This window comes from Stegostoma tigrinum, chromosome 29 (genome assembly GCF_030684315.1).
Source record: "Stegostoma tigrinum isolate sSteTig4 chromosome 29, sSteTig4.hap1, whole genome shotgun sequence".
In the NCBI taxonomy this organism is placed as follows: domain Eukaryota; kingdom Metazoa; phylum Chordata; class Chondrichthyes; order Orectolobiformes; family Stegostomatidae; genus Stegostoma; species Stegostoma tigrinum.
In genome coordinates this window covers 30145443-30158279 of record NC_081382.1, presented here as the reverse complement: position 1 = coordinate 30158279, position 12837 = coordinate 30145443, and the positions used below count along the sequence as shown (strand labels likewise).

The following is a 12837-nucleotide window of genomic DNA, read 5'->3' as shown; positions in this document are numbered from 1 at the left end:
GAACAACTTCTTTCTGGCCATTATCAGACTGTTGAATAGACTTCAACCTCAAATAATGTAACCTGCAATATAATTTGTATGCCCCGAAATCTTTTTGATCTGTACATCCTTTGCTTGTTGTGATCTGTCTGTACTGCTCATAAACAAAGCTTTTCACAGTATTTCAGTACATAAGACAATAAAATCAATCAATCAATCAATCAATTCCAGGAATTTATGCTTCACAGCAGTGGTGCTGATTTGGTCAACCTAGTCTATGTGCATGTATATCTACCTATCTACAATGTACTGATGTCATCCTTATTCAGAGTGCTGTTCCACTTTGTTGTCTCTTTGTCTATTCCTCCTAAATGTAGAATATTATTGGACAATCAGTTTCCAATCCTGCTCACTTTGTAGCCATGAATCTGTAATGGCGACTAAATCATATCCATTTGCCTCAGTTTGTGCATCAATTCTTTTGTGAATAGTATGTGTATTCAGTTAGAGTGCCTTTAGCCTTTTGAACATTATTATTTCCCGTTTTGAACATATGTGATGCTTGTGATTGGTTCCTAGTCTTCTATTATTGCTTATATGATTAGAATTAGGATTAAGTTTATTGTCACGTGTAGTCGGGCAAAATCTTAGCTACAATGTAGAGAAAAAGAGAAATAAAGTCCTGTATAAAAGGAAGACTTTTTTGTTCTGTTTGCCTGTTTATTTTCTTTTTTGTTTCTCTCTATGTTTTTGTAAGTTGTGAGTTAATGGAGTTAATGTTTCAGGATTGCGACACTTTGTTAGAACTTGTTAAATGAAAGTGATGTTGGTCCTACAAATTTAAAATTCTTTTTGTCATGCTCAAATCATTTCACTGTTTCACCTCTCCCCATCTCTGTAACACCTGTTGCTGCAGAACTCTCCACTCTTACATGCACCCTCACCACTAGTCATTACTCTGAGGCTGACTGCTAGAAACTATCCCCCAACCCTCCTTTCCGTTATCCCTTTTTGAGTGCAATGCATTAGTTGCCCATTAGTTTCTAAACATCTTAAATGTAAAACAGCCTGTTTAAGCTACTAAATGCATTATCATTCACAAATAACAATGTGTTACAGCAGAACACTACAGAACATCTGGAGCAGCTAAAATCTAGGGCATCTACAGTATGTTTCCTTTAGAAGTTGTATGTAATTCATTATCCACTTGCGGAATTTTGTTATTTAAAAAAAAGGCAAAGGAGAAAATGTGCAGAACGTTGATGCAAAATAGAGATTACTAACTTTCAAATTCCATTGAACAATTTAATGCCCAGGACTTGCAAGACTGAGGCCAGAGGCATGACCTACCACAAGTGGTCGACATTCAACATGGATTAGATAACAGCCAGCTGAGCTGAAATTAATATTTGAACCAATAGCAAGGAAGCCTGGGATTATGCCTTCAGAAACATAGCCCATGGTATTATTTACTGTGGCTAACACCTGAGGAAATTTGGTGTTGTTGCAGACTCAGCTGAAGTCCATGTTCTGTGTTCCCATTTGGGTTGCCTTTGTCAGCTTGTTGCTCAAGCAATAATGCCTTTGGTAGATGCAACTGAAGATGGTCAGCATCTACTCAACACTAACCAGACCATCAACAGGAGTCAGGACGTAGTTATACCAGCAGGGGAAAAAAAATGATGAGCTGACACAGTGGGTGCTAAGTCACCAAAATGCGTGGAGGCACTCTGTGCCACCCCCCCCCCCTGCCGCCAGAAGACTAAGAATCTTTTTTTTAGTTTTCAGTGAGGATGCCTGAGAAGTGACCACAGATCTCCACCAATGGTATTAAATGCCCCTATAATCCGAACAGACCACTGGACTGCTCTCTCAGATTGCGAGAGAGATCACTGGTGGTGGCTTTACCTGAGAATGAGCACACCACAGGCATGGGGAGAGATTGAGATGAAGAGGCTTTCATGTTAACCTTCGGCAGTGTGGGGATTGAACACAGTGGGCTAGCGTCACCCTACATAACAGACCAGCCAACTGAGCTAACTGAAGAAGGGTCCAGGCTCGAAACGTCAGCCTTCTGCTCTTCTGGTGCAGCTTGGCCTGCTGTGTTCATCCGGCTGTACACCTTGCTATCTGAGCTAACGGGACTCCTCCTTTCAACCTCTCCCCCCTCGCCTGAGGGTGACCGTCAGCTGAAAGCGCCACCAGTCAAGTCTCTCTGTTTACTGAGAGGGCAGCCGCAGGACTGCGGCGATGTCACTGTCATCGTACAAAAGAGCACCCGGGGAAAATGCCTGACTTTCTCTGGCACTTGGTGTGATATGTGAGCGCTAGGACCCTGACGGGATTGTAAGTGTGCAGCCGAAACTGCTGTCCATCTCCTGTGAGTGGGATTGCAATCTGCAGCCCGGTGCAGATTGTAGTCCCTCTCTCCGGCTTTAGAAAGGGAGGCAGGCAGAGTGTATTCACAAGGGTTAGTCTGAACAACTAGGCTGTAGAGAAACATTCTGAAATCCAACAACCATCAAGATTGGTTTTTTTTGCCCAACATATTTTGTGTTACTTTCACTCAAAGATTTTCCGACAGTTGTTGGTTTTGGAGAAGAGTGAGAAGTATTTTTTTTGCACGGGAGGGTGGCCCAGGTAGGGCTGATCAATATCCTTTTTTTGATGCAGCGTCTTGAAATCTCTTAATTGTCAGCGGAAGAGGGGGCAAGAGTTCTGACGGAAAATGCGGAGGAGAGCATTCATTTTAAGAAAAGGGTGCAGCTTTGAGATACAAAGGTACGGCATTGACTGTCAGCGTTTGGGGGCAACTGTTTGCAGGGGAACTGATGATAACTTGGAGCTTTCTGTCTGACCTGACTACTCGACTGTGTATATGTGTTTAAGGGCTGCTGTCAAGATTTTGAGAAATGTTTTGTACTGCTCTGCTCATAGTTGCCTACATGTGTCTCCTATTTTGGTGCAGTTGTTCTTAGCGAAATTTTTGTTTTAAACAAAAATCAGCAATTAATTTCTTGGCTGAAACAAATATCTCACAGTTATTGTAAGACCAGCGCGTTTTCTCAAAGTAACCAGCCCACCTCTACCCCCCCAATTGCTGGGAAATTGAAAAAAAAACAGATATGAGTTTTTATTATTGATGTTTGTTAATCTGTGCGGGATGGAATGAAGTGTCCCATCCCAAAACCCTCAGTCTGAATCGATACATCGAGTTAGATACATTTCAGGTTGGCCAACCTGACTAATAATGTAAAAAAAAATTGTGTAGTAAGTACGGTCAAGTCGAGAGTCCTTCTCCTGGTAAAGCGGGATGTTGAGCGAAGATTAGCAAATGTGATTGTAAGCGGAGTTAGGGGGATGATATTTTTGCGCCCTGAAGCTCGTGGTGCCAGTCCGAGTGATCAATGTGGATTGTGCAGAACGCTAGATTGAATCGCTCATTTCTCTGATGCACCAGACACTCAGGTTTGAGCAGCCCGGAAAGACGCAGTGCCCTGTCTCATTCAGAGCGAGCTTTTCCTTGCGGGTTCCTACTGTCTCCCCGTGTTTACCCCGGGACCAGGATCCCACTGCTGGGAGAAATCCTAGCCCCACATTCTCTGGTGAAGACATTTCCCCTTTAGTGCCGCTGGCAGTGCGCATCATTCTGTGCTCTTGTGTTAAGTATCTTAATGTGCCCCTTCCTCCTTTTAAGTTTCATACGATTCCTACTTACCCGCGTCTTTGGCGGCCAGCTCGGTTTTCATCCTGCCCCGTGTGTAAACACAACAGAATAACCTGCATTTTTTTTTGTTATTTCGTAATTCGATTTCCAGCCATGTTCCAGGGGCAGTGTGGAATCAATTGTATTGATTTACAGGTTGGCTTGTGAGGATGAACTACTCGTTAACTGACCACATAGCTTCCCATCTGCTGAGCCTGTTGTATCTGACCAGAATACACTAAAATTCTGCACAGATCTTTCAGGTTGGCGTGCCAACAACTCTCTGAGCTGGTAAATGTGAGCAAGATGTGAGTCTGTCCGTTTTCTGCTGGAGGGATTCAATGCTGTGGAATATCAGGTGACATTCAGTGTGGAGAAATTCTCTGATGTGATGCACCTTAGTTTGGGACTTCCTGCAGTTCAGGAGTGTATGTGGAAAGCCTCTGTAATTGAACAGTGAGGAAGAACACAGCTCTGTGTAGACAGCACTGTGGATGTCAAGGGTTCCAATGTTGTCCCCTCACTGCTGACCGAAGCTCTCAAGTTGCCATGGAAAGAGGAGATCGTATTGAGCACCCTGTGTGGAAGCCAGCAGCTTGTGTGGGCTGCCTCTGCTCAGGTGTGTGAACGACTCAGTGAGACCCAATGAAGGCAGCAGCGGCAAAGACTTTGCATTGACCAACAGAATGACAAGAGTCACTGTCCCAGGAGGTGCCATTCCTGCCATCTCTCAGCATCAGTGATGTAATGAAGGAGCTTGCTGATGGCTTCAAGTCTCCAAGACCACCCAAAACCAACAGACTCTTCACTAAAGCTGCAGTGTGACGTTCAGCATAAGTAAGAAAGTGTGAAATAATAGCATCCTGACTAAAAACTCAACTACAAATCTATCTAGGCTGTGTCCTCAGTGCACCCCTCTACAAGTGGTGAGACCTGGATAGCATATGCCAACTAGGCAAAGAGATTAAATACTCTCCGCCTTTGTCATCTCAGGTGCAACTCTTTGCAACTCTTAGCAGGACACAGTCACTGAATTAGAGCCCTCGAGGCTTGCTAATTCCATCAGCATATACTCATGGCTAAACCAGTGATGCCTGTACTGGCCCAGCCATGTACAATGGATGATTGACAACCCTGTACTCAAGGTGTGTCTCTTCAGTGAACTGGGCACTGGTCACAAGCCCCTGGGCACCTGTTCCTCAAATACAAGGACAGCTGGCAACTCAGGTATGAAGATGGTGAGCACTGACACTGACAGCTAGGAGACTGTCACTGACAATTATGATCTCTGGAGGCTGACGTTTTGGAAGGGCTTTGAAAGAGGAGAACAGAAATGAAAAACTCAATTGGCTGAGAAGAGGGCCCAGTGAAACAGAATTGAGCACGCTCTCAGGATCGTCTTTTTTTGCAACAAATGTATTAGAGACTGCCATGCCAGAGTGAGGTACCTGGGCTAAGAGTGACAAACATTGCAATATTATTAAATTAACATATCCTCAGCACTGTGTAACGGCCACAAGTTTAAATAAGCCATGTTACAAGCTCAATTGAGTAGTTATTAGCATGCTTTGGATTGTTCAGCAAATCCTGTTCCACTGCAGAATTACATCAAATTTTTATTTTGGATTTTGAAATCTGTTTTGATCACATATTGGTCTGGAATTTCCAGCACCAAACTTACACTAAAATTCACTCTGTGCACAACATCTTGTCCATTACCTCATTGCTGAAGCTTTTCATCTTTGAAAAATCAGGACAAAGGTAAGAATATCAAATTTCATACAATCACAGAAGTTCATATTTAAGAGAAAAGGATGCTGAATGATTAGCAAGTTGATTCTGATTAGCTAATGTGTTACCAGAGAGACAGCAACAAAGAACTAGCGTTCCCCAAGCTATTGGCTAATTCAACATGTTGCAAGACTTGATCATCACCCTTTGCAGATGAAATGCCTCTGAATGTGAACGCATGGCGATTCTAGCAAGCCTAGATGAGCCATGTTGCAAGTTGTTAGGATTATTTTAAATTTGTTTTTAGAGTGGCTTTTAGCATACTTAGATTTGTTCAGCAAGTGTGCTCACCATTTGTGGAATCACATCTAAGAGCCAACATATTTCTTCTGCATTTTGCAAGGAGGGCAGCACCAGCAAACATGAGAATGCAAAACCTGACTCAAAAGAAGTGGAAATAATTAAAAACAGCTGGGGCTGAGCAAGACCCAGAAGATGCACTGTTTTCCTCCTCTGGGCCTTTTTCCCAATGATGTTATGAAAATTGAAGTTTGAATTCATCCAGGCATTATTTATGCTCTTTAATCATGTGAGCTTTAGGAAATATATTTGCCGACTTTTTTCCACTTTTGACTGTAACATGTTGTATTGCTATTAAAAAGCATTCCAAAATATACAATATACAACAGAGGTCTTAGTCAGAAGAATGTTAAAAACTGCTGAAAGCAATGCTTCATAATAACAGAAAAAGTGAATTCAGTTCCTGCCACATTTCAGATTTTGAGTGTAATTGTGTACAGCATCAGTGTAAGATCCAGGAAACTCACATTCTGTGGCCTTTGGATGTGTGGAAGGTCAGAACTATGTTAAAAAAATCAGATAGGGCGTTAGCTGCTATAACTCAGGACTGGGGCAATGTATCAACAAATTGACACAGTGACATTGCAGTGTAAAACATGTTTAAATATGTAAGTGCAAATTTCCAGAGTGGGTATGGAGAAATCAGTGCAATTTCATCCTTGCACTGTATTTACCTGGTAACAGTTCAGAAAATTTTGGACCACTTTCTGTATGGAGTGGTACCTGTAAAATGCACACCCTCATGAATTAGATTCAGTTAAATTTTCACAGCTATGGTTTATTGCGGCAAGGTAGTTTAATTTGCAAAGAAGCCCAGTTCAATTCAGCCAACCTTCTTTAGCAATGCAAGTAAAGAAACCCTGGCTTACTTTTTTTTTCTCTATCTGACCTTCCTGCATGGTTCTATTTACTTATGGTGATGTGAGGGTTAATGGTGAATGAAAAGTAAATGACAGTATTGGCAGGAGCTGCAAGGTTCTAATAAAGCTACATACAACATATGCTCAAAGTGTTATCCGATTCAGCGCAGGATAGAAACCATAAGACAAGAACAGAAGGAAAAGGAGCATTTTTCTTTTCCCTCCAGATGCAGTTTTTTTAAAGGAATTCAAAAACACACGGTTATTCATACAGTCAGCTTTGATTCAATTTGCAGGCTATGAATGAAACAGAAATTCAAGTGAGAATTTGGAATGCACATAGTTTGACCTAAGATTGCAGGGTGCCTTTTCAAACATATGTTTTTGTCAACTGTTCTAATGAAGTAGGAGGCCTTATTTGTAATTTGTCCCACTGGAAAATTGAGTCTAACAAAGATTATGACACTGTTAGCAGAAAATTGAGGTTTGTCTGTAGTAAATGTCCAGTGAGCTTAAATTAATCCAGAAGGGGGAGGCTTTTCTATCCTTTTCTATCCTAAAAACATTTCTATCCTTTAATTAGTTCTGTTAACTTTTGTTACTTAATGATAAAGAAAGGTGTGCGTTTATTTATTGCTTTTCATGACTTCAGGTTGTCCCAAAGAGCATACAACCAATGACATATAATTAGCTAGTCACATTTTGTGTCAATGGTTTGTGGTAATGTGACCAATCAGATGGATCCTACATGTGGAAGTAAACATAAAAGCTGCTTTCCATCAGTTACAATATATTTATTAAGAAACAAAACAGTGAAAGGTCTAGGATCATATTTCAGGAAACAACAACGATTGAAGTGTTAAAGAGATGTAATACATCAGTAAGTATAGGTTAGATGACAGCAAGTTGGAGTTTGAGATCAGCATTGCTGGTGAATGATTCTCCAAAAACCAGTGCAATTAAGAGGTAGCACAGTGTCGGGCTGGAGGAGCACAGCAGGCCAGGCAGCATCAGAGGAGCAGGAAAGCTGATGTTTCGGATCGGGACCATTCTGCTGTTATCTCTGACTCCAGCATTGGCAATTCTTACGATCTCTCAGTGCAATTTAGACTTTGGTTCAGGCTGCTGTAGGAATTGCAACTGCCCTAAATAAGACCCTCTTAAGATAAGGACAATGCCTTACTTAAAAGGAAGCAAATGAAGAGCTTACTTGGTACTATTGATTGAATAATGTATTTCTAACTGGAAGGATACACTGAACCCAAAAACTAAGTTGGAAATTGCATTTAAAAATTATTAGCCTAAACAATTCCAAACAAAATTGTTAACTCGCGCTGATATTTTGTTCCGAATTATGTTTGTTGGATCCTAGGGCTGTCATGTCTTCTGGCTGATGCACCTGGCAAGATTGAATGATTTGTTTGCACAACAGTTTATGGGCATCTGTGAATGAACATTTTGTGCAACTCCTCTGCAGCAGAGATTGAGTGAAACCTATCTATTATGTGTGAATGTGAAAGATTACTTGTGTTGCCTGAATAGCAGTTCATATGTTTGTCTTTGAGTTGCCAGAATTAACAGTTTTAAACCAGAATTAGAACGGACCGAAACAATAATGCAATAGGATGAGACTTTTGGAACAAGACACCGCCTTCTCTCAGCTGATCAGCAAAATGTATTAATGGGATTAGTCAGTATTTTTGGCAGGAACAAACTGAGAAGTGCTTGACATCTCTGTTAATTATTGAATCACAGTATCACCAAGTCATTCTGCAGAGAACTGCATGTGATTTGATAGGACAGGACTAGGCCGTTCAGCCCAACATGTCTGTGCTGGCAACAACCATCTTTCAACTCATTTCTTTCAATCCTTTCAGCATTTCTTTCTGTTCCTTGTTCTCTTCTTAAATGCACCTATGCTAATTGAACCAGCTACAGTGACAATCACATATGTGAACTAACTCTTGGATCAGGAAGTGGTCAAAAAAGGTTGAATCCTCTCATAATACTGTTTCCCCATAGCCAGTGAGTGTATTGTCAGAAGAATTGGGTAGTTGTAAAGGTCGCAGGGAAAGCCATCAACATCATCTGCTGTGCCAACGAAACAATACTTAGAGTAACAAAAGAAGAAAACTTGCAAAGTGTGGGCTTTGGCCTCATTGTAACGAAGTGTGCCTAGTATATGGTAATGACTGAGTCAAAGTAGAGTGTAGTATGTACCATCGGAGTAAATGGAAGCAAGTTAGAATACGTGTTACATTCACATTTAAAGTTGACTGTCAACATTAAACTTCCATTGTCTGGCACGCTTCATGGACTGAAAATGTTTCTTAAAGAAAGGATATATACTGACCTGTGGCCACTTGACCACAGATTGAAGCCTGTCTAGGAAGGTTATGAAGTAAGAGAAACTGGCTGAATTGTAATCACCATGTTACCTAAGGACTGAACTCAGCCTACTGTATCAGTCTAAATAACATCAGATCTTGCTTAACTCACACATGCATAATGAATTCTCATAATGGGAAATGAAAGGTTACCCATAGAGTACTCAGTTTGCAAGGACAATAGAGCAGACTTGGAAATATACAAATGAAACTATGTCAACAGTTCCTTTGAGCAGATAGCAGGCTGAGAATGTGAAATATGAATTGATAATATCAAGAAGCTGTAATCGTCTCTCATTCTCTCACTCAATGTCTCTCTCAACCTCAAAAGAAATGCCCAGTGAAAAAGCAACTTGGGGCAACAGCCATTCATTGAGAACTTGAGGTCCACGAATTTCACTATTGTTCCCCAATACAAGTTAACAACTAAATAATTGGCATCCATTTTCAAATCTAAAGTGTCAAAAACTCTAACAGGTTTACAGGAAGTGAAGCCCAAATGAGACTCTTTCTCCTTCTTAAACCTATTACCTGTGTTTAACGTTCCCTGTCATTGTTGTTGCTGCTGCACAGGCCTTCAAGGTAAGTGCATGGCAGCAGTTTCTGGAAGTGGAAGCCACTCAGCAGCACACCAGTCAGTGTGTCCAACAGTTACACAGCTTAGAGGGAGCATTTTCTGTGTTTTTCAAGTTAGTTGGCAATAAAATTCCTCCTTCGTACACCGGAAATCTTGTAATGTGTCTCCTTCCTTGTGATCTAGTTAATCATGCTTTAATTGAAATTTGATAGCTGAAATTATTGGCACTGTCCTAGGAGGGAGTTAATAGAGGTGGTTTGATTTCCCCCTTAATTGGTTGTGACATTCATCAGTCAATTTATTGACTTAAGACACACAGTTTCATCCAATGTCAAAAGCAGTACTCAAATCCAAAATAGGTTTGGACAAGCCAACAGCCTCTTCATAAATTTGAGCAACATTCTAAGAAAAGTGAGCTTGATTCTTGAAATGAGAACCCATGTGCTAAAATGTTGCATCTAGCCAGTCATGAATTATGGATGTGAAGCCTAGAGCTTTGGGAAAAAGAAACAAAATAAATACAACAGCTTTGAAATGTGGTGCTTAAGAAAGCTCCTGAAGTGGAGAAAAGAATCAATGGAGAAGTACTGAATAAACTCAGAGGAACAAGAGAACTCTTAAATAATAGTAAAAGGGGTCAAATGAAGTTCTCTGGACTCTTATCCATGTAGAAGGCTGGAGCCTAGTCCATACTGGAAGGATTAACAGAAGAAAGGCTAAAAGATGTCAGTGAAGGTAGCAGTTAGGTAACATTAAAGGTTGGCTTGCGTGGACATGGTGGCATACTGGTAACATTACTGAGATAATAAACCAGAAGCCCCAGCAAATGATTCATCTATGCATTTCAAACCCACACCAACAGCTGGTGGACTTTAATTTTGAGTAATTAAATCTGGATTTGAAAACAGGTCTCAGTAATGGTCACCATGAAAATATCATTGATTGTCCATAAAACAAAATTAGTTTCACTTAGTGGTCTAGGCTACATGTGACTCCAGAATCACAAGAATGTAGTTGACCTGTAACTGTCCTTTGAAATGGCCCCGTGCGCCACAATGACGCAAGGCAGTTTGGGATGGGCAATGAATGCAAGCCTTGTCAATAACATCCACTTCCCATGAAAAGATAAAGAGAAACAAAACTCCAGTATTAAGGCCCATCATTGTTGCTATGATTGGAAAGTCTGGAAGAACATGGTTACCCATACCTGTCAGCATGGTATTTAGACAATGCCAGATGCATATGATATCAAGATCTACACAGAAGCCACCCTCTGGGGACAGACATTTCTCTGAATGCCTTATTGAATTGATTAGAGACTGTCTTGTATTTACGACACCTACTTTTGGACTTCCCCACATGTGGAAATTTTCTGCATTAACCCCTTTGTAATTTTAAACAGATCCATCAGGTCAACTATCAGTCTCTTTTCCTGGATATAACTAATTAGAGCAGGAGCTGGCTGTTCAAACCATTAAGTTTGTTTCATCATTCAATAATATCATAGCTGATTTATCACGTGTCTCATTCTCCTGAGCCATTGCTGTACACCAAATTGCTTTCAATGTGCACAAGTATTATCAATCTCAGTCTTGAACATACTCAATGACTGAGCTTCCACAGCTGTCTGGAGTAGTGAATTGCAAAGGTTCACTAAATAAAAACCGAAAGCACTGTGGATGCTGTAAAAAAATGTTTCTGGAAAAGCTCAGCAGGTCTGGCAGCATCTGTGAAGAAAAAGTTGTTTCAGGTCCAGTGAACCTTCCTTAGAACTGATGGTAGTTGGAAAAACGTTGGTATATATGCAGATAATAGAGAGGGGGATGGGATAGGGTATAAATGATGGGATGAAGGATAGAGCCTGAAGAGAGGAGACATTTTCCCAGCTACCATCAGCTCTGAGAAAGTGTTCCCAGCCCTGAAATGTTAACTCTGACTTATTCTTCACAGATGCTACCAGACCTGCTGAGCTTCTCCAGCAACTTCTGCTTTTGTTTCTGCGAAGGTTCATTACCTTCTGAGCAAAGGATTTCCACCTCAGATTAATCCTATTCTGAGATTGTGTCCCTTTGTTTTGGATTCACGAGGCAGGGAGAGAAATACCCTCACTGCATCAACCCTGTTAGAATGTTGTGTAGTTGGATGAAATCACCTGTCATTCTTCTAAAGTCTACAGAATAAAGACCTACTTAATTTAGTCTTTCCCCATAGGCCAATCTCTCCATCCAAGTTTGGACCTTTCCTTGCACTCCTCAATGGCAAGTATATCTTTCCATAGGTAGGGGGAACAAAACCGCACACAATGTTCCAGGTAAAGGTGGCACTGTGGCTCAATGGTTAGCACAGCAGCCTCACAGCGCCAGGGACCCGGGTTTGATTCCAGCCTTGGGCAACTGTCTGTGTGGAGTCTGCACATTCTCCCCGTGTCTGCATGGGTTTCTTCCAGATGCTCCGGTTTCCTCCCACAGTCCAAAGACGTGCAGGCTCGGTGGATCGGCCATGCTAAATTGCCTGTAGTGTTTGGGGGTGTGTGGGTTATAGGGGGATGGGTCTGGGTGGGATGCTTCAAGGGGCGGTGTGGACTTGTTGGGCTGAAGGGCCTGTTTCCACACTGTAGGGAATCTAATCTCACCAAAGTTCTACACAAATACAACGAGGTATCTTTACGCTACACTCACAACCTCTTGTAATAAAGGCCAATGTATCATTTGCCTTCTTAATTGCTCACTAACCTACATGTTAGGGTTCAGCAATTCATGAGTCTTCCTCCAAACTTCTTTTGAATTTGGTGCTTCACAGCCTCACTACGGAAAAAATATCCTCAATTTCTACAGTGTCCATCAAAGTGCATAATCTCTCATTGCTTTACATTGTATCTCAGGTACCAGTCTTTTCCCCACTCACTTAGCATCTCCAACTCCCAGCGAGAAGCCTTTGCATCCTCCTCACACTTTTACCTAGCTTTGTTTCATTTTCAGACTTGGAAATAGTACATTTAATCTGTACGTCAGTACTATTGATATGGATTGTGATAGCTGGATCCCAGTACTGAGCCATGCAGTACCCACCCATCACAGACTGCTACCTTAGAAATTACCCATTTGTTCCTACTCTGTTTTCTGTCAATTAACTCATTCTCAATCCAAGCCAGTGTATTCCCCCAATTCTAAGTGTTCTAACTTTAATTACAGAGCACTTGTGTGGGATATTTACCAAAAGTCTTTGAAAATCTAAATA

At 41.3% G+C, this 12837-nt stretch overlaps 1 protein-coding gene across 4 annotated transcripts in view; it reads left to right on the top strand.

Annotated features, from left to right (window-relative positions):
• The first annotated feature begins 2385 nt into the window (after positions 1 to 2385).
• Positions 2386 to 12837, top strand: part of garnl3 (GTPase activating Rap/RanGAP domain like 3) — a 387754-nt gene continuing 377302 nt past the window's right edge. For 3 of the 4 annotated variants that reach the window (XM_048558880.2, XM_048558883.2, XM_048558877.2), the window contains exon 1: positions 2387 to 2760. In XM_048558880.2, the coding sequence (XP_048414837.1) occupies positions 2708 to 2760 (53 nt within the window). In that variant the 5' untranslated portion in view covers positions 2387 to 2707. Of the gene's footprint in view, positions 2761 to 12837 lie in introns of all 4 variants that reach the window. The other variant, XM_048558881.2, reaches the window with a different exon arrangement.